This window comes from Elephantulus edwardii, unplaced genomic scaffold (genome assembly GCF_000299155.1).
Source record: "Elephantulus edwardii isolate Elephantulus edwardi_28Jun2011 unplaced genomic scaffold, EleEdw1.0 scaffold00472, whole genome shotgun sequence".
Taxonomy (NCBI): domain Eukaryota; kingdom Metazoa; phylum Chordata; class Mammalia; order Macroscelidea; family Macroscelididae; genus Elephantulus; species Elephantulus edwardii.
The window spans coordinates 355,476-376,915 of record NW_006400222.1 but is presented as its reverse complement, the minus strand read 5'-3'; the positions used below and the strand labels follow the sequence as shown (position 1 = coordinate 376,915).

General features: G+C 52.5%; 2 protein-coding genes across 2 annotated transcripts in view; one reads left to right on the top strand and one right to left on the bottom strand.

Annotated features, from left to right (window-relative positions):
- The first annotated feature begins 503 nt into the window (after positions 1 to 503).
- On the top strand, positions 504 to 12,033 carry ATG4B (autophagy related 4B, cysteine peptidase). The gene is made up of 13 exons (XM_006902921.1): positions 504 to 513; positions 6,624 to 6,725; positions 6,965 to 7,036; positions 7,347 to 7,445; positions 7,691 to 7,792; positions 8,174 to 8,246; positions 8,962 to 9,041; positions 10,125 to 10,315; positions 10,583 to 10,661; positions 10,844 to 10,989; positions 11,244 to 11,300; positions 11,497 to 11,590; positions 11,960 to 12,033. The coding sequence occupies exons 1-13, from the start codon at positions 504 to 506 to the stop codon at positions 12,031 to 12,033; spliced, it is 1,179 nt and encodes a 392-aa protein (XP_006902983.1).
- A 3,683-nt stretch (positions 12,034 to 15,716) lies between these two features.
- DTYMK (deoxythymidylate kinase (thymidylate kinase)) overlaps positions 15,717 to 21,440 on the bottom strand; it is a 14,067-nt gene continuing 8,343 nt past the window's right edge. Inside the window, exons 4-5 of the mRNA XM_006902933.1 lie at positions 16,298 to 16,495; positions 15,717 to 15,827 (exon numbers count right to left, since the gene is read on the bottom strand). Of these exons, the coding sequence (XP_006902995.1) occupies positions 15,717 to 15,827; positions 16,298 to 16,495 (309 nt within the window). The remainder of the gene's footprint in view (positions 15,828 to 16,297; positions 16,496 to 21,440) is intronic.

Genomic DNA, 21,440 nt, shown 5'->3' with positions numbered 1-21,440 from the left:
GGGCACCTCGGGGTGGGCGACGGCGCTGCCGCGGGCCCGGGACGATTCCGTACGGCGACATGGGCGCTCCGGAGGCCGTCCGTACGACAAGATGGCCGCGTGGACGGAGCGCCGGGGCCGGGTCGGCAGGCTCCCCGGGTTGTGCGACGCGGCGCCTGGCGCGCCGGACGGCCTGGCCGGTGCTCGTCGGGGTCCTGCGAGCGAAGGGGACACGTATGCAGCCCGTCGGACAGCTGCAAGGCGGCTCAGGGTACTCCGCGGCCGGGGGAAGCCCTCGGGGCGCCCCACGCCGCCCGGCCGGGCACCGCGCGCCTCCTCGTGCGGCCGGCGCCGTACGTCAACATGGTGGCGCCCGCGGCAGCTTCCGGCTCGGGCCGGAAACGCGCGTCGTCGCCCGCGACTCTGCGTCTGGATTGGCCCACGCCGCACCCCGTCGCCGCGTCGCGCTGCGGGCCTGTCGGAGCGACGCCGCGGCGGCCCAGTCGGCGGCCGGAGAGGGGAAAATGGACGCAGGTGAGGACCAGCCTGGCGCCGTGGCCTGGGGGCGGTGGCCACTTCCCTCGGTCCCGGCCTCGGTTCGGTGGCTGACGACTTGGGGCTGCCCTGCCGGAGCCGCTGGGTTGTGAGCGTTCCCTGTGGGGACCCTCCAGGCGCGGCCTCGGCCCCGGCCCTCGGGAGCGCCTGATGAGGCCGCTGTCCACGGCTTGGGCGCGCGGGGCTCAGCGGCCGTGGTCCAGCGGCCGTCAGGCTGCGGGGTGCACCCATTCCCCGCTGTGGGAGTTGTTGCGTTTAGAATCGGGGTGCTCGCCGGGTTCCAGGCTGGAGGGGACGGGGGTGCCGGCGGAGCGGCGGCGGGAGGCGCCGGGAGACCCGCAAGCTGCCGGGGGTTGGAGCCCGCGCGCCTGGAGCGCTTGCGTCCTCCTCGAACCCAGAGGGCAGCCGTGGATGGAGTGTCCACGTTTCAGCAAGCTGCTCTGGTCAGCTGAAGGCCGGGAGCGCACGGCCCTGAGGGCTGTGTGTACTTGTCGCCTCTGCCAACGCGCTGGCCTCCATCATCATCTTTCTTTCCTGCGACTCAGAATCAGAGGATGCGTCCCTCCCGGGGGCGGGGAGGCCGGTGGCTGCCGCTGCCTTCTTTCCTGATCGGGTCCCCCCTTTGGCCCAGGCGCCCCGCGAGTGCTTCCTTGTGTTCACCCCGGAGCATTTATTCTGCCTTTTGTGCCTTCTAGTCCTGGAGCTGTCATCTTTTGAGGGCTGGTAAAGAAGAACTGTTACGTATCTCGCTTGTCATCCTTTAAGATGGTGCAAGGGTTAATCACTGTGTGGCTAACTAAAAAGTTAGTGGTTCGAAGCTGCTCGTTGGCAGAAAGAGGAGGTAGTCTGCCTCCGTAACGCCAGCTCAGCTCGCCGCCGCCGGGGCAACCCAAAGGCCGTGAAGGGCTCCAAAAGGAGAAGCCGTTCTCCCGTTGTGTGAAGATCGGGTCTAGCCGCTGGGGACCGTGGGCCTCTTCTGTCCAGTCCTCAGAAGTCTTCAGGAGTCAGAATTGAGATTTCTAAAATTTGTTGTGCTCATCTGCTGGGGTAGCACTTTTGCTTTGCATTTTTTCTCACAGCTACGCCATAAATGAACCAGAATCTGATCTGGAAAAGACTATGCGTTTAAAGGTTGTTGACAGCGCCTCACTTCCATGTGTTGCATGAATGGAAAGAGCCTCAGAGGTTCAAATCAGATATGTTAGGAGCTTTTGTGCCTGGAGGATGGGAGATGGGGTGGCATGGGTTTAGTTACAGCTGTTTACAGTCCTTACCTAGAATCATGGAGAGGCTTAGCTAGGATAGAGGTACAATTTAATGCCAATAATATTAACTTAATGTAAAAAAATCATTATGCAGGATGTAAGCACCTGCAGATCTCTGTCGGAGCTGGAAGGGACACTGATGGTGCCATGATTAAAGCCTTCAGCCACTGATTAAAAGCTTGGTGGTTCAGATCCACCAGCTACTCCTCAGGAGAAAAAGGATGTGGTTGGCTTCTTAAAGATTACAGCTTTGGACACTCGTGGGCATCTCTCTCAGTCCTCAGAGTCAGTGTGAGTCAGGTGACTCCTTAGAAGTGTGTTTGGTTGTGGTTGGTGTGGTTCTAGGGTGTACTGTATATCCTTCTACTGTCCACCCTTTCAGGGATGACTTCTGGCCAGGCCTTCCTCAAGGAGGCTCTGTCTGGAGATCTTACTGCTTCCATATTCCTTAACGTAATGAATACAAGTTGTGGTTATGTTTACAAAAATAGATTCCATAAACCACATCTGAGTGCCAGCCATGACCTGAGCACCATCCGTGAGGTGGAGAGGCAACAGGATGCCCAGAATGCCCTGCTCTGGTGCCAGTGGCATTCTAGATGTGAAACCTGTGGCAGGCAGTAAGGCCGAGAGGGTGTCCTGAGAGGTGAATGGTGGACAGGGAGCAGGAATGTTACAAGAGAAAGGGCATATGGCCTGACTTGAAGTGAGGTGCAGTGGTTGGGGGTAAATGAGCAAGAGCTGATGGCAGCAAGGCCTAGGCACAGCAAGGACCAGGATGCTGATGCATTCTGAGCGATGACCCTCTGCAAGGCTGGAGAGGAGGTGTAACCTGATCAGACACAGCTCTGTGGGGAGTCCACTGCTGAGGGGACAAAGAGAACACAGGAGTCCTGGGCAGCAGTCCTGGTCAGCAAGTATGTGGGGTCACCATGGGAAGAGAGTAGGATTGTCTTATGAACTAAGTGAGGGACCCAGGTTGGCGGCGAATAAGGGGAGGAGAAGGTGGTTAGGAAGTTCATGGTAGGATTGCTTGCATATAGAAATAAAGGGAATGAGAAGTTAAAGCTGGCACCTAGGTTTGCCTAAGCCAGACTGTCCTGAGCGAAGGCAGGAGAGGCTCTGGTGTGAGGGGAGCTGTCAGCAGGGTATTAACACGTATGTTGAGGGTGTGATGCACATGGGACAGCTGTGTGGCCACCTTGGGAGGCCTGGGGTTCAGTTGACTGCCAAGTGGAAGTAGATGTATGCAGAGATAGATGTATGGAGTCACAAAGGTAGGAATGACAGAAGAACCAGAAGGGACCGTAGACCTAGGCTGAGGTGTGGAGAGGACTGAGAGTCAGGTGAACGTGGGGTGGTGCCTCCACAGTCTGGCTAGCCTGGCACTGCCATCAAAGATGCTCACCAGCTCCTGTGTGTTTGTGCTGGCCATTCCAGGTGGTCACTGGGGCCCCTGGCTCCCAGCCCCACCAGTGCTGATGGCTCCCAGCACCTCCAGTGATAGTGATTAGCAGGTTTCCCAAGCAGGGCTGTCAACCTGAGGTGCTCTGGCCAGTGAGGTGCGGTATAGTGTTGGCCCAGGGAAGGGAGCTATGGCCAGTGAGGTATGGTGCTGGGTCAGCCCAAGGTGCTCTGTCTGGGGGGACTGTGGTGCAGGGTGGGCCCAGGGAGCTGTAGCTGGCAAGAAGTGGGGTGCGAAGGGTAGGGTGTGGCCTGTGGGGTGCTGTGCAGGGTCAGAGGTGGGTGGGGAGCTGCTGCTGGCGGGTTGTGTGTGTATGGCTGACTAGGTGTGGGTGGGGTGGAGAGCTGCCGCTGGCTGGGGTGGTGCAGCAGGCGGGGGTGTGGGAGGATGGGGTAGGTGTGGCTGAGGAGAGTGGGGTGAGGGGAGCTGTGGGCCCAACAAAGTGCGGGGGTGAACAGGTCGCTTCACTGTCATCCTGTATTGTGTTCAGAACTGAAACCACGTTGTGATGGAGCATCTGGGGGTACAGAAGCCTTTGCTAACCGTAAACTAGGCATCTTGCTTGTGCAGCTCTGGAGGAGGTAGGACTTCAGTTGCACTTGCCTCTGTAGTGTCCCCTGGAGAACTCTTGATAACCATCCATGAAGAGATCTGGGTCAGCGTATCCTGCCTGAGCTCTTGGGGTGTCTTGGCTAGTGGTGTAGCAAGACCGTAATGGGAGACACACGTCTGTCTGCTGAGCGACACAAACCATTGTGTAGCCATGTGCCTGGAAGGCCTTCCACCCTCTGGTCGAGCTGATGATTCTGCATAAGAGGATGCACAGGAAGGGGCCACCAGATTGTGGGTACAGCTTGGAGGGGTCATCGGGGCTTCTGGGTGGAACTGAGAGTTTGGGCTGGTTTTCCACTGTCTAGTGTCCTGCAATGAGAAGGTGTGGGGTTGTGAACAGGAGTGACAAGCCTGAGTGGGCAGCAGAGCAGTGGCCCTGTGTGGGTTGGATGCACAGTTTAAGTGGCTGTGAGCAGCCCCGTCCCTGCTGGCGCCTCGTCCCTGCTGGCGCCTCGTCCGTTTTGTTGTTCTGGTGTATTGGTCCTTCTGCTGCTCTGCAGGAGGAGAGTACCCACGTGCAGGCTCAGGCATCCTGGTGCTGGAACAGAAATGGCCTTTAGAGGGGAAGGGCTTCCTGTCACTGTGCAGATACTGGAGTTTGAGGGGTGTGAGCGGGAGGTCTGCACCGCATCCCTTAGGTTGACTGGATGGACCTTGCCTGTCCTAGTACCCCACTCCATGTTGCACAGCAGCCCTGGTCTCCCTGTAATGAACTCACTGTCCCTGTTACTCAGCTGAGAAGTGTGTCCAGTGGAGGTTGTATGGATGGTGGTGGCTCGAAGGGAGCGTTAACTGGACAGTGTTTCTCCTCAGTGACCTGCTGGCAAGCAGTTAAGTACTTGGCTGCTAACTAAAGGGTGGGCAGTTTAGGCCCACCAGCTGTTCTGTGGGAACATTAGGGACAGTTGGCATTTGTCCTGCCGAGTCCACATGAGCAGGAATTGATTTGGCAGCAGTGGACGGTAGCATCCTTGGCACAGTTAGGAGGGTTGGAATCTAGCAGTAGGGGTGGTAGTGGACTGTGGGATGTGTGGCTGGCCTGTGTCGAATGACCACAGCTCTGCTGCTGGCTCTTTGCACACTCATTTCATCCAGAGAAAAGGATATTGTGCATAGGGCTCATCCAGGTGCACCCTGGTCACAGCATGGTTCACCACCTTGGTCACCTGTTGGAACCTGCCTTTAAGGTCTTGTGGCCTTTGATGTCAGTGCCCTGGCCCATGAAGCCTGCTGATGACAGACGCTGCTTCCCTCCCTCAGCCACTGCTTGTTAACTTGCTTGCACAGTGAGCCTTCCTCACTACCTGCCTAGCTCCTTGATGGACATCACTGTCGACCACGTGGCACACTTAGTACCCAGGGTAGAATCTTGGGCCTCTGAATTCGGGTGCTGTACACATGGCTGAGTATGCTCCCAGGAACAGAAGAGACACTACTCAGTGCCAGGCTTAGAGCTGGCGTTGGAAATGGCCACTAGCTCCAGGAGGCCAGACCACTGCCCTGTGAGTGGAACCCAGATTTGTGTGCTTCTGCTGAAAAAATGCTTTCCAGTCCTATAGCTTGCTCCTCTGCTGCGCCCCATACCTTGCTCCCTGCACCCTGCGCCCACCCGCTACCCTCCCCTGTGTCCTTGCACCAAGCCCACATGCTGACCTGTGTGGTTGTGCCAAATCCTCGGGACACATCTCACTGCTGCTGCTGCCACTGCCGCCACTCTGCAGCCTCCCAGTCTTGCTGTGCTGTGGAAGAGGAGACTGGCTCACCTGGGTCAGGTAGCTGGCCTGAGACTTGACAGCCTGTAAGCCTGATGACCAGAACAGTCCCAGTCCTGCCCCCTGTGTCCCTCTCTGTTCCTTTCTGTTTTGCTCCATCCCACTCTGTCCCTTTTTGTCCCTCTCAACCCCTTTCTGTCCTACTCTTCCCCCTCCATCCCCCTTGCCCTGCCTCCCTCTAGCTCTGTCTCCCTCTGGCCTGCTCCATCTCTCTGTATATCTGTTCTGTCCCTTTGTATCCCTTCTGTCCTCTCAGTCTCACTCTGTCCCCTCACTGCCTCAGCCTGCTCTCCTGCCCTATCATGTGCCCTTCTCCTCTGGCACTGCTGGAAGCAGAGTACCCTTCAGTGGTGGTAAAACAGGGTGCTACTGGGGACTGCAGGAGGTGCTGGAGTGATGGGATGTGACCTCACCAGGAACTGTGTGGCCAGCACCCCTGCCTCCACCACTGTGCTCTGCCACCACCACTGCTCAGAGCTGCGGCAGGTGGAGTGTACGGGGAGCATGCAAGGCTTTCAGTATGTGGGGGGCTGCTGTCCCGGCTGACTCTTAGTGTACTAGTGGACAGAACTGCACTCGGTCACTACACTCAGTTCACCTTTAGAACCATTGAGTGCTCAAGGGTTTGAATGCCCTTCTTTCCTCTGAGGTTGGTTCACATGATTTCTCTTGTGTCAGTGACTAGACACTGAACTGGGTCTGTGCTGGGCTCTGTCCTTGATGGCTGGGGTTCATCTCTTTGTAGGTGGGCTCTGTATATGGGTAGATTCTGTCCGTGGTAGACTTAATCTGTGATGGTGGGCTCCATCTCTGGTGGGCGTGGTGGCTGGGCTCCATCTATCATGGATGTGGGAGTGGGCTCTGCTTGTGGTCGGTGCTGGGAACTAGAGACTTCTTCAATGGGGGGCTTTATGAGTGGCTTTACTGTCTTAGGATGGGACTCAAATTTGAAGGGTGCATCTTTGGTTCCCACAGCCACTCTGACTTATGACACGCTCAGATTTGCTGAGTTTGAAGATTTTCCTGAAACCTCAGAGCCAGTTTGGATACTGGGTAGAAAATACAGCGTTTTCACAGGTATCAGAACTCTTAGGGCCTCTGCCAACTGCTCAGACCAAGCAAGATGTTGGTCACTCTGTCAATCACATGTCACTCTTCTGTAATATGGGCCGTCAGACTTGTGGGGAGGTGGGCGGGGGGTCAGTGGTGGAATTCCCCAGACCTGAATCTCAGTCATGCTCTGTGACAGCTGGTGATAGACATCCTTGATGAGGGGTAAACTCAAGCATCTGTGTATGCTGTCTTTAAATCTCCAGAAAAGGACGAAATCTTGTCTGATGTGGCCTCAAGACTCTGGTTTACATACAGGAAGAATTTCCCCGCCATTGGTAAGGACTCCATGTGTCACCACATGCGAGGTGCAGCTGTTTGGGGGGCATGCACCTTCTCTGGCCCCCACAGGTGCCTACTAAGTCTGGGAAGAGCAGGACGAGGACCCCTGACCAGGCTGTGTGGTAGCCTGTCACTGGCCCTTGTGTTGTGTGGATTTTAGCCCATGGGGCTAGTGTTCAGTCCACAGATGTTTTGGGTGCAGTGGTGGGTTCTGGCATGGGCATCTACCAGCCGTTAGGCCTTTTATGTACTGATACGTCTTGAGGCTTCGGCAAGCACGTGATTGAGCATGTCTTGTCCCCACAGGGGGAACGGGCCCCACGTCAGACACAGGCTGGGGCTGCATGCTGCGATGTGGACAGATGATCTTTGCTCAGGCCCTGCTATGCCGGCACCTGGGCCGAGGTGAGCCTGGCGGGATGGGTACAGGCAGGTCCTCCTCAGCAGGCAGGTGGGTGTGGGTGGGCTTCTGAGTGGGGTTAGCTCATTTCCAGTGACAGATAAACTGTCGTGATTGCTAAGGCTGTTGAGCCCACGGCCTGCTGGCTGGCCACTTGCTGTGAGAATGTCCTTGTATGTCTGACCCTGCCTGACCTGGGCCAGTGAGCACTCCTGCTTGGGTGCAGGCTTAGACTTTCTCTATCCTGTAGACTGGAGATGGGCACAGCGTAAGAGGCAGCCAGACAGCTACTTCAGCGTCCTCCATGCCTTCATGGACAGGAAGGACAGCTACTACTCTATCCACCAGATTGGTTGGTAACAGGGATGTACCTGGTGTGATGGGGTCGAGGGCAGAGGCCATCCCAGACTGCAGTCCATTCACCCAGACCTCCCTTGCTGTGCGCATCCATTCTCTGTTGCTACTGTCCACTCTCTCCCTAAATCACTGCCCACTCATGGAGGGTAGTGGAGTGTGACAGTTCACAGATGGCAGATGCGTGGCTCCCACTCCAGGATGTAGGGTGCTTCATCCCCTCCATCCTACACTAAGAGCTGGGAGTTGGTGGACAGCCTTGTGGGACATGGGGATCACTGAGAGGACTGGGTGGGACCTGGAGGGCTAGTGGGGCATTGGTGACTAGTGGGCAGCCCTGAGGAGTCAGCAGACGATGGTCATCTACCTGTTTCCACAGCACAAATGGGAGTTGGCGAGGGCAAGTCTATCGGTCAGTGGTATGGCCCCAACACCGTTGCCCAGGTCCTCAAGTAGGTGACTCTGCCCCTGCAAGGTATCCACTGGAAGTGCGGCTAGTGCGGGAGGGTGGTGTGTACCTCTGCCCAAGACTGCGAGCTCCTACCACTGTGTGCTGGCAGTCAGGATTAGGGAGCAGGTTCCGAGACCAGGGCCTGAGGCCAGATGCATCCATGGGTGGGGGACCCTCCTCTCCTTCTCACGGCTCCAGTGATATCCAGGTTACTGCATGGCCTTCCTCTCCAAGCCCTGCCCCCTCACCCCCACCAGACACTTCTCCCAAGGATCTCAGCTCATCAGGACTCTGGACTAGCTCACCCGCTGTGGTCACTCTCTGGCCTTATCCAGTGAGGACGTTCCCTGACTGTCCCCAGCCTCATGGCCCCACGAATTCCCAGACTTCAGTCATTTGTGACCCTTTGTCCAGGAGGCCAGTTCCTGGTGCCCCCTCTATGCTCACTTGACCTGCCCTTCCTGGATGTTTGTCGCATCGTCTGGCCACCAGCCCCACACCTGCCCACTCCCATCTCAGCACATCCTAGGGGTCTGACTGCCCAGCTTAGGTGACCTGGGTTAGCCCCCTGCCATCCCTCTGGGGCACTATCACGTCCACATCATATGCCCTCTCCAGCCTACACAAGCTGTCCACCACAGGCGGCCTAGCCAGGCTGTCACATCCCAGTACCTGCTGGCTATGGGAGGCTCATCAGTGTGTCTCACTTCATGTAGGAAACTGGCTGTGTTTGATACCTGGAGCTCCCTCGCCGTCCACATAGCGATGGACAACACGGTGGTTATGGAGGAGATCCGTAAGTAGCAGATAGATCCTGCAGAGATAGTGGGTTGTGCCACTTGAGCCCAGAGACACCAGGTGGACGTGGGGCCTACTTTACACTGCCAGGCTGATGTAGGGACCTGGTGTCCATGGTTCTCTGCCTATCAGGGCTCTGCATCTTACGGGGAACAGAATTGCTGGCTTGTATGCTGGGTAGCCCTGGTTCACCAGGTGCACTATCCATGGGTATGGTGTCCCCTGGGTTGCCCTGTGGATGCTGTGGCTGTCGAGTCAGCCTACCTTCTGGTGACCTATGACCTCAGTGGTGCTGAGAAATGCAAAGATGGACAGCTCTAAGTGAAAATGTGACAAAGAGGAGTGCGGGTCTGCTGGGTCCATCAGAAATCGGAAGGAGCACAAGGATGCTAGAATGTTCCTAGGGACACTCTCCTTTCTAGGGACAGCAGATGGTCTGGATGGGTCAGCCATGCATCTGCTGGCCTGTGCTGACAGGCTCCCACTCCACTGGAGAGGCGTGGATGTTCAGAGGGGCTGAGCAGTGGTTAGAGCGTGCACTGGACACTGTCCACATCATGTCCCTTATCACTTCCTACGCTGTCATTGTGGACTTCATTGGTACCGCTGTGCTGCTCCTGGGTGAATCACCACTACAGCCATGTGGTTGCCACTGGTCCACCAGGTGGGAGCCCCAGGGAGGCCAGGAAGGAGAAGTGGGCTTCGAAATTGAAGAGTTGCTCTTGGTGGAAACTCGAGAGTGGTACGGCCACTGTGTTGGGCTCAGCACTGGCACATATGGGCACCTGCTGGACCCTGCTAACCCTTGATGATTGTTCCACTAGAGGACTGTTCACAATTCCTGCTAGAAGACACATGTTGTGCTCAGATGGGGCTGGACACCTGTGGGGCTGGGCAGCTGGGCCACAGCTCTCATCTGCCTTTCCCCACTGCTGCCCATGTGCCACAAATAAGCATTATGATCTTCTGCAGTCCTTCCCATCAGGAGGGCTAGGCAGACCTGTCCAGGCTTACAGGCCTCTGCCCTTGCATGTCACAAGACAGCTGTGGGTTCCTCCTGACAGGACACCTCTCCCCACAGGTCGGCTGTGCAGGAGCCCCCCCTATACAGGGGCTGCAGCCTGCCCCACCGAGGCTGGTCCACACTGCAATGGGCTGCCTATGTCAGCCACGGCCAGTGGCCAGCCATTGCCATGGAGACCTCTGGTGCTGCTCATCCCACTGCGTCTAGGGCTCACCGACATCAATGAGGCCTATGTGGAGACACTCAAGGTTCTGCCCTCTCAGTGTTGTACCCTTGTCCCTCCATGGTCTCTGTAGAGCTCAAGTGGCCTGGACCCATGTTTGTCAGGTCCTCCTCAGCTCTTGAGGGCCTTGATGGTCTGCCTCCACCTTGTCCCTATCCTCTTCTCCCAAAGCTACCCCTGGTCATGTCCAGGCTCCTGATCCTCCTGAGTTCTGGGTCACCCTCCTCCCTATCAAGGTGGGGTGGGCAGGACCACTGGGGAGCAGAATGCTCAGGTCCCCATATCCCCACAGCATTGCTTCCAGATGCCCCAGTCCCTGGGTGTGATTGGAGGGAAGCCAAATAGTGCCCACTATTTCATCGGCTACGTTGGTAAGCGCACTGCTTGGGACCCCTGTCCAGGCCAAGTGGCCTCCGGGGGGGTTCTTAGCAGCCCTTTATCTACATGGTCTGCTGTGCTCGGAATGGGAAAAGAAAGGAGTCTGCTCCCCCCGAGGGCACCCCTGCTGACCACATGGCCTCATCCCTGCCCGCTGGTGTTCCGACGTGTGCAGGTGATGAGCTAATTTACCTGGACCCACACACCACACAACCCGCGGTGGAGCTGACAAGCACCTGCTGCATCCCCGACGAGAGCTTCCATTGTCAGCACCCGCCCTGCCGCATGAACATCGCTGAGCTGGACCCGTCCATTGCTGTGGTAGGCCGTCCATTGCCGTGGTAGGCCTGTGCTAGGGAGTTGTGAGTGAGTCTTGGATTGTCCCAGCAACCTCCCTCCACAGGATGTGAGCCCAGGCTCCTTTGAGTCCTGAAATCCCAGCTGGAATGCTAGCTGCCGCCTCCACAAGGTCTGGCAGCGGGTAGAGAGTGAGTGTCCAGCTGTCTGTGATCCTGGACAGTGCCATGACAGTCCTGACAGCACACAACCAACCAGCTGCGGCCTCTTTCCTACAGGGTTTCTTCTGCAAGACTGAGGAAGACTTCAACAGCTGGTGCCAGCAAGTCAGAAAGGTTCATGTTTGCCCTTTGCAGGTTGGGAAGGCCAGCCCAGGCCTCCTTGCCTACTTGTCCCTTAAGTGGGTCTGTTCACTATCTCCCTGTAACCCCAAGGTTGTGGTGACCAGGCCCCATTTGAGTTTTCCCCTCCCCCTGTCCTCCTGGGAGTGCAATCCAGAGCTGAGAGATGGCTCTGTGGTCTTCTCCACAGCTGTCCATGCTTACGGGTGCCCTGCCCATGTTTGAGCTGGTGGAGCAGCAACCATCCCACCTGGCCTGCCCTGACGTCCTGAACCTGTCCTTGGGTGAGTGTGCTGCCTTGTTCAGGATCCCTATCCACACTGGGTCTCTGCCTCTGGGCATCCCTAGGTAAGCATGACACTGTGGCTGGTCCCCTCTTGGTTTCCATCACCTTGTGTGAGTGCGTCTCTTGGTCCTCCTACCTGAGCCTCCAATCAGGCACCTGTGGTGGCCACCTGTGGAGCACATCCAGCCCAACTGGGAGGCCCTCCCAGAAGGTCCTATGGTTGGGGCTAGGCTGCACATCAATGCAGATGTGTCATCATTTTGTGTGCCACCAGTCGTCCAGCCTGTCCTCATATCCACACCACTCAAGCCCTGCGCCTCCCATAGCAGAGCTCCTGCTGAACTGCTCACTCTTCTGTCTCTTCTAGATTCTTCTGATGTTGAGCGGCTGGAAAGGTTCTTTGACTCAGAAGATGAAGACTTTGAAATCTTGTCCCTTTGAGGACTCAGGGTCAGGGACATCTCTACTGGCTCTCGGGCGCCTGGCAGCCATGTTTCCTCCATTCCAGTCGTCCTGCCCTTTGAAGGTACAGCCAGGCCTCGCCAGAGCATCCACACGGCACGGCCAGGGCCTTGGCACTAGGAGTCAGGCTGCTCATCCAGGGCCTCAGGGGCCAGTTCCACTCCTGGGTGGAGGCCAAGCAAAGTCATTATGCTTCTGGAAGCTTCTTCCACCCAACACTGCCAGCCCTGCATTCCTGCACTGGCTTTCTTCCGCTTCGTCCTGGACCTGGAGGGTCGGTCTGGCCAATTTGGAATTAAATCCCATTTGAAGTTAACTTCACACACAGATTTGTGTTGGGCATGTCCCAAGCCAGCATGCTGGACCTGCAGGTGGGCATGGGCAGCTGGATGCTGCTTCAGGATGCCCCTGAGGGTTGGGACTACCTCAGTGAGGTGTCAACAGCAATTGAGGCAAGGGGGTGGGTGTGTGGTCAACAGTGACCAACGTCCACCTGGGACCAAACCAGGAGGATGCTGCCTCTACTAGCCTCCAGGACCAAGGCCAGGGGTTCCCCTTGATGATGCAGGGCCAGCTGGGGAGGGGACTACATTCCAGGCCAGGAGAAAGCCACCCTTGTTCCTTGTCCTCTCGGGTCCCTACAGGTACAGGTGGCCATTTTAGTGTCAGGAGGTCAAACAGCCCTCCCCCCCCCCAAGTGTTCCAGATGAACAGGCACATGGCAGCAGCCCCCCTCCAACACCCTATGCCTCCCTCTCGCTGACCCCACATAATGCGGCCTTTATCTGGCTCCGCCGCAGTGGACCTCTTCTGCCTGCCTGTACCCTGTGGCTCTCCCCAAATGTGTGCTCTTGAACTGATGTGGAGGGCGGCCCTCCCCAGAAGAAAATCATGGCTGGTGGGATCTGCTGCTACTGCTTGAGGGGCCAGCCATAGGGGTGCTCTGTTGGTGGTTGCAGGTGGCAACCATGTCCACCCCTCCCACTGATCATTGACATCATGGCTGGAAGGATGGAGAGGTCTTCATCCCTTCACTGTCATGCTCTGAGAAGGGTCCATACCTGCAGGGGCAGACAGGAACTCTCACAGCAGGAGGGCCCAGTACAGCACAGCACCTGGACAGCCGGGGGAGCCTGACTGCAGGCCCTGGCCTGCAGTGCTGGAACTTTTTATGGACAGGGCTTACCGAGAACAATGTGGTTCATTCTTAGTAGTGTAGGTTGCAATTCTTAATGGCAAATAACAGTTTTGAGTAGAAAATCAATTGTGTCTTGTTCTTCTTCACATATAGTTGGGTATGATTTTAAAAATGAGACTGGATGTTTCCTAAGCTGGTGGTGGCAAGGGAAAGTTCTTGGAAGAGCAGTGGGCAGACACATGGAGCCGGGTATGGTACGGGGCCACTTGCTATGTGGTATATGTGAGGAGGGACGCATGGCTGGTGATAGGTCATGTGCTATGTGTAGAAGACATGACTGGGCCTTTGCACCCAGCACATGCCTTAGGAAGCCCTGGCTGCACTTGGGAGAGCCCCCCTGCAAGGTCCTCTTCACTGAAGCTTAGGTTTTAAAGCCACAGTGCTGTGGTATTTGTGAACCTGCATCAGTATAATTTTTTTTTCCTTTTTAAAAAAAATTTAATTTTAATGAACATTTACAGAGATTCTGGATTTCCATTCATTCTTTGTTGCACTTTTCTCCCTGCCCAACCCTCCCCCCCGTTTGCTCCTCTCTTTGAAAAGTAAAATTCTCTCTTTGGGATACAGTTCCCCTGTACCCCTCCCACCGGCCCGAGTACACTCCACTATGCAACTTTACTTCTGGACTCTTGTGATATAATATCATCTATCATATACCGCTTTTAAATTTTTCTCTCATCTGTTTCAATGCAGTATACATAATTTATTCAGTTTTTCTCAGTCTTACCCTAACCCTGATGTCAGTCCCATTCTACAACAGTGGCACCACAGTATTTGTCCCTCTGTGACTGGGATACTTCACTCAGCAATAATGTCCTCCAGGGTCAACCATTTTGAATAATATTGCATGAGTTCCTTGTTTTTCAATGCAGCATAGTATTCCATTGTGACTATACCACAGCTTCTCTATCCATTTGTTTGTTGATGGGCACTTGGGTTGTTTCCAACTCCTTGCTATTTTGAACAAAGCCCGATAAACATGGGTGTGCATATATCTGCTTGGATGTCGGTTATGGTCTCTTTAGGGTATATTCCCAGTAATGGAACTGCTGGGTCAAATGGTATCTCTATTTGTAACTTTTTGAGAAAGTGCCACACCATGTTCCATAGTGGTTACACCATCGTACACTTCCAGCAACAGTGAATAAGGTTTCTAGTTTCTCTACAACCTTGCCAGCATTTGTTGCTTGCTGTTGTTAAATTTTGCTATTCTGACTGGGGTGAGATGATACTTCATAGTTGTTTTGTGAATCAGTATAATTTTTGAGAATAGTTTACAAAAGCTTTAAAATGTCAGAGGCAGCTTCCACACATTTACTGAAGTAATAACATTGTAATTCAATGTATAAACACCTCACAATGTTTGTATGATTTAAAGAATGTTTAGGGTATTCACAAGCCTATCACTGAAGTTCCGGAGCAGCCAGTCTTGGGATGTGGACATTGGCTGGTGGGCTGCTGGCTTCAGGAGGTCGGGTCCTCAAGCTGCATGCGTAGCCATATGTCAACTCTTCCCCAGCCCTTCTTCCATCCGTCCTCCTACTAAGGCCTTGTCCCCACAATCTGGGTGGTCTTCGCTCTCCGTGATATAAGAGGGCTCACCAGGGTACCCTCCACCACCTCCTACCTGTGCCTCCTAGGTGAGGTGACCTTTGGGCCAGGGCGAGTGGATTGCCTTTAGTCTGTGGCCAGGTGCAGCAGGGCCATGTTTAGGTGTCTCAGTAGGGTATGGTCTCAGCTTATCAGAGGGGTGTGCTGCAGATAGGCTTCCAGCCTACACTCCTTGTCTTCCTCTGCTCATCTTCAGCCTGGATGATGTGACCACACCCCCCAGGAAGGCAGGGCCAGAAGCCCCTACACAGAAGTGCTTCCTGAGGGCCATTTTATACCCAAGGATAGTGCCCACACCTCACTCAAGACTGTCCCTCCTCTCAGGACAGCATCCTCTTTACTCAGGACTGTCCCCTCCCCTCAGGACGGTGTCCCCCCCAACCCTTGGTCAGGACAGCGTCTTCCCCTCAGAAGAGTGTCCCTCCCCTCAATTGGGAGCTGTGCTATCCCCGTGCTCAGGCAGGAACCTGAAGGTCAGGCTGAGTACGAGAACATGAGTTAACAGCATGGTGACAGGGTGCACAAAGCCCAGCCAGACTCACAGGACGAGAACAGGCTCTGGTCTTGCTTACCCAGGCTGGGGGTCTAGGGAATGCACCTGCCACAAAGGCCATCAGTCAGCTGAGCATTGCTGCCCATAGTTGGGCAGGGGAAGCAGCTCCCACCAGGTTACTGCTGAACATGGACACATGCATGACCTTTATTTGCATCCTTAGAAAATGGGCGGAGCACTGGGGGGCAGGGCTCACCCAAGTCCTTGTCCTGCTGACAGGCAGACACCCTGGTCCCATCGGCCACAGCTAGGCTCATGTGATGCTGTCAATATATGCAGGGGGCTCCCCTCCATAGGCGTCTATGTCCACAGCTGGCCTAGCGGCCTGTGCGCAGCAGCCTGGATGGCATCCTCAGACAAGGCCCAGATCTCCTTGTGCACATCCTCCACGCTCCTGGAAGCGTCCACTGTCTGATCCACCAGGCAGTGGAGATAGAGAACTAATTAGTGCTACAGGCCCACAGTCCCCCTTTGGGACCCCTCCCAAAGAATCCCCTCCCACCAAGACATCCAGCTTCCACCAGGGACTGCCCGGGCAGGGGAAACCCTGGAGGTGGAGTGCTGGTGGACTGGTCCTGGACCCTGCCAGTCAGTCCCACTCGGAGCCCAGGTCACAGGGGTGGCTGTTTGAGGAGACCAACTACAGAAAGACAAGGCAGCTTTGTGACTCAACCCACAACGGCCAAGCCAAGGATAGAAGAGGGTAAACGATGGACTGGGGCTGATCTGCAGGCCTGCAAGCAAGCCAGCAGCCTCTCAGGCACCACATTCACCCAAGTACTTATAGGATGGCGGTACCACAGGGTGTCCAAGAGCAGCTGGAGACTGCTGCCTGGGTGGGGCCGGGTGGCAAAGGAGGCCAGGCCCAATTGCAGCCTCACCTTCCAATCCAGGCTCGGGTCCTGCATCAGCTGCTGGAAGCAGTGCAGAGCGCGCTCCTGGAAGGCCGAGTCTTCATAACGCTCCTGCCCAAATCCCCCTCGCCGGGCAGCATCTGCCAGCTGTAGTTGCAGGAACAAAACCAGGTCGGGCCTGGGGAGGCCCACGTCTGGCTGCTTGCACCAGTCCAGGGAGAAGTCCTGTGAGGGAAACAGCAGTCAGAGATGGCATGAAAATGAGGGGGCCGGAGAAGAGGGGGTGGAGGGAGGGGAGTCATGGGAAGGCGGGGGAGGGTGGGATGGGGGAGGCTTGAAAGGCAGGATGGGCTAACTGCAGTTTGAGAGTCAAGAAGGGGTTAAGGCTGGCGTTTGTAGCAGTGTGGTTGGACTGTAAAGACAAGGTAAAACACTGATGCTCTCTCATGCCATATTTAAATGCATCCAGTAATACAGCAGCAGAAAGGCTCAAGAGGAGACAGATTTTAAAGGGCAGCTCCAGAACACAAAGCAAAGGGCTGTACTCAATTGTGTGAGGTGCTGTACCCAAAACCAAAAGGGGAAAACTTTCTCAAGCCTTCAACGGCAATACTGCAAGATTCTGTGGGGAGAATACTGACCCACAGCTGTTGCTGTTACCATACCCTTTGGGGCGCTGTCAGACAATGGACCACAGAGACTACCTATTCGAACCAAGTGCCTTTGTGACGGCAGCAACATTTCTCCCCATTTATTGGTCAGTACCTAGAAGTTGAACATGTCCCCTAACAACTGTATGGGCATTTGACCTGAACCCTGTCCTCTCCTGCACCATCCTCATCATCTGACGCACTTGAGCCCACTGCAGCAGTCACTGTGTCAACCCATCTCGCCAAGGGTCTTCCTCTCTTTTGCCAGCCTTCTGCCTTTCCAAGCATGTCGTTCTCCAAGGAGTAGTCTGTCCTAACAACATGCCGAAAGTATGTGAAATGAAGCTTTGTTATCTCTGTCTCCAAGGATCATTCTGGCTGCACTTTCTCCAAAATATATATGTTTGGTCTTTTGGCCATCTATGTATGGAATATTCAGTGCTCTTTTCCAACACCACAGCTCAAAGGCTTAAGTTCTTCTGTCATCTTTATTCATTATCTAACTCAGATACAAAGCAAATGACTGAAAAGATCATGGCCTGAATAAGGCACTTTAATGTTCAGCACTTTAGACAGGTCCCTGACTGCAAACTTTCCCTGTACAAAATGTCCCTAGGTCTTGAGTGCTGGTACCAAAGGTGTTGACTGAGGATCCAGGTAAAACGAAATCATTGACAGTTTCAATCTTTTCTCTATCATGATGTTGCCTACTGATCTGTGGTGAGAAATTGTTTTCTTGATGTTGGGATGTAGTTAATATTGAAAGCTGTAGTCTTAGATGATCTTCTGCAGCAAGCACTTCAAGTCTTCCTTTCAGTAAACAAAGTCATGTTACCTGTACAATGCAGGTTGCTGATCAGCCTTCTTCCAATCCTGATTTTATTCTTCAGAGTCCAGCTTCCCAAATGATCTGTGTTCACCATACAGACTGAATTGGTATGGAGAAAGGATACAGCCCTGACACACACTTTTCTTAATTTTAAACCATGCAGTGTGGTCTGTCTGATCTAATGTATAGGTTTTTCATGAGCATAATTAAATATTCTGGAATTCCCATTCTTCCCAATGCTACCCATAGTTTATTATTAGCTCTGGTGACCTAGTGGCAAGAAGCTGTGCTGCAATCTCAAAGGCACACATTTAAATCCACCAGCTGCTCCATGGAAGAAAGATGGGCAATCTCCTCCCATGTGATTAACTGCCTCTGAAAATCTGCCAGAGGGTCAGCTATAGGTTGGTTCCAACTCTAAAATACACAACACACAAATACCTTTAAATAGTCAAAAAACACAAATAGATATGATTCTCTACTTTCACCCAGGATCCAAGGATCCATCTGACAACAGCAATGATATTCCTAGTGCCAAGGCTTCTTCTAAACCCAAGTTGAACTTCTGACAGTTCTCTGTCAAGGCAGTGTTCTAGCCATTTTTTAAATCATCTTCAGTTTGTTTGCATGAGCTATTAATTATACTATTTAATAACTCCCACATTGGCAGAGTACCTTTCTTAGGAACGGGAACAAATATGGATCTCTTCCAGTCAAGTAACTGATCTTTTAGTAAAGTGACACTATGTATTCCTTCCATTGTCTTTTGATGTTTCCTGAGTCATTCAAGATTTTGCCCATGGCATCTCTCAGTGTTGTAACTTGAAGCTTGAATTTGTTTTTCAGTTCTTTCAGACTGAGAAATGGCAAGTAAGTTTTTACCTTTTTATTTTCCAACTCCAGCTCTGTGCACATTTCATTACAATCCCTGGCTTTGTCTTTTCTAACTGCCATTTGAAAGTTTCTGTTGCCATCTCTTGCCTTTGTTTTGGCTTCTCAATGCTCTAGTGCAATTTTCTGAATCTCTTCTGACATCCATTTTCATTTTTTCTTTATCCTCTTTGTAGTAACCTTCTGCTCTCTTTATGGATGATATTCTTGATGTCATCCCACAATTTGTCTGGTCTTTGACCATAGTTCAATGCCTCAAACCTATCCTTAAGACGATTTTTTAAAAAAAATTGTGTGCATGTGTGTGTACCGTCAAATCAGATCTGACTGGCACAGGAGGAGATTGTCCCTCCTTCTTCAGAGCATCTGGTGGATTCAAACCCTGTACCTCTGGGATTGCAGTGCAGCTTCTTGCCACTAGGCCACCAGAGCTCACCAAGATGATTTTTAAATTCACATGAGATAGACTCAAGGTCATATTTTGGTTCTTGTGGACTTTTCGCTTTCTTCAGCCTCAATTTGAGGAGAAACTGAGGATTTCTACCAAAATGTGCAGTCTGAAATTGATCAAACATGCAAGCAAGATGCATTATTAACTGGTGACTGAAATACAAAAGTTGCAAACAATGAAGGAATGGTAATCAGAAAATATGGATTTGGTGACAGAAAAGAGGCTGGAGACTGAATGAATATTATTTATCTATCTATTTATTTATTTATTAAAATTTTTGTGTGAGTGTACTGTCAAATCGGATCTGACTGGTACAGAAGAAGATTGTCCCTCCTTCCCTGGCAGAGCATCTGGTGGATTTGAACCATGTGCCTCTGGGACTGTAGTTGCAGCTTCTTGCCACTAGGCCACCAGAGCTCCCCTGAATATTATATTTTTTATGTTCAATAATTTATTCATCACAAATACCTTCCCCCCACCCCAAATACCTTTTTTAAAAACCACAAAAGGTAACTTCACACATGGACCTCATCTGATGGCCTGTGTATGAGTCAGATTCATGCCACCTGTGGAAAGATGACTGGAGCGGTTAGACAGCTGCAGTCAGAACTGGGCCAGGTGCTAACTACGAAACAGGACATCATTGACTCACTCAGGTGCAGGTTCAATCTGAGGCCTTACTACTAGGTCACCAAAACTCCCTGCTGAATGGTGGATGAAACATACAAGATGGAAAGAATGCACAGAGTCACTTTACCAAAAAGATTCTGGTGACAATGAAACATTTCAGGAAGTTGCATATAATCAAGATTCAATGGTAATGAAGGAAGACATTCAAACTGCACTGAAGGCATTGGCTAAAAATAAGGCCTCAGGAATTAGTGGAATACCAATTGACACATCTCAACAAAGAGATGCAGCCCTGGACATGTTCACTCTCCCATGTCAAGAAATCTGGAAGGCCAAATGACAGGAAGAGATCCATATTTGTTCTGAATCCCCTCAATAAAGGAAATTCCCCCCAAAAGGAGATCCAACAGAATGGGGAAATTATAAAAAATTATCAGTATCACATACAAGTGAAATTATGCTGAAGATTATTAAAAAACTGGAACAGTATATTGACAGAGAACTGCCAAAAATATGCAAGAGAATATAAGAAAGATGGTTGTGTTTTACTAGTTATGCAAAGGCATTTTACTGTGTAAATCCTAACAAATTATAGGTAACACTGAAAACAATGGGAATCTCAGAACACTTAATTCAGCTCATGTAAAATCTCTACATACACCAAGTAACAGTTGTCCAAACAGAACAAGGAAACATTGTATGGTTTAAAGTCAAGAAAGATGTACATCAGGGTTGTACCCTTTCTCCATACCTATTCAATCTGTATGCTGAGCATATCGTTCAAGAAGCTGGACTACAAGACAAAGAATGTGGCATCAGTGTTGGAGAAAGACTCATCAACAACCTGCCTTATGGAGATGACACAGCCTTGCTTGATGAAAGTGATGAAGACCCAAAATACATACTGCGGAAGATTACAGTCTTCAATATGGATAGCATCTCAACATCCAGACAAAAATCTTTACTGGATGGATTTCCTTTTACTTGAGAAATCTGCTATCAAGAACTTCTCTTAAGTGCTAAAGAGTAATGTCTGTTTAAAGACGAAGGTATGCCTGATCCAGACCATGGTCTTTTCAATCACTTGCTATGCATCCAAAAGCTGGACCACAGAGGACTAACGAGGGCCCGGCTCCCAGTTGGCAACAAAGGAGGACACTCAAGTCCTCCACGGCGTAGGTCTGTTTTCTCTTGTACACATTAGCCTCTTATTCGGTCCTACAAGCCTTCTCAGGTCCACTCTTTTCCCACTATTCCTTAGTTGTTCGAATTAATGGAAAACCTTGTAAGTAGTTCTTTACTCTCCTTCTCCCTTGCACATGGACTTCCTGGCTGTAAAACAATGGAAAGTGGAAGTTGGTCCAGGACTTGAAAGCAATGAATGACATAGTTGTGCCTCTGCATCCTGTGGTTCCTAACCCTTATGCTATAATGGGCAAAAAGCCAGCCAATAAGCCTTTTATTTTAAGAACTATCTTCCTTGGTTTCTGCCACTGTTAGAACCTATAGTTGGAATATTGTTGCTTTTAATTTTTGGCCTGTGTATTTTTTTTGCCTACTATAATGAAATGTGCAGAGAGCTGGAGTCAGAAAATCGAAAGGGCTGAACTCGCTCAGCGTTGCATAAGCTGAAGGAGCTGAAAAACAAATTCAAGCCACGGGTGGCAATACTTAAGGATACTTTGGGCAGAATATTAAATGATCCAGGAAGTATCAAGA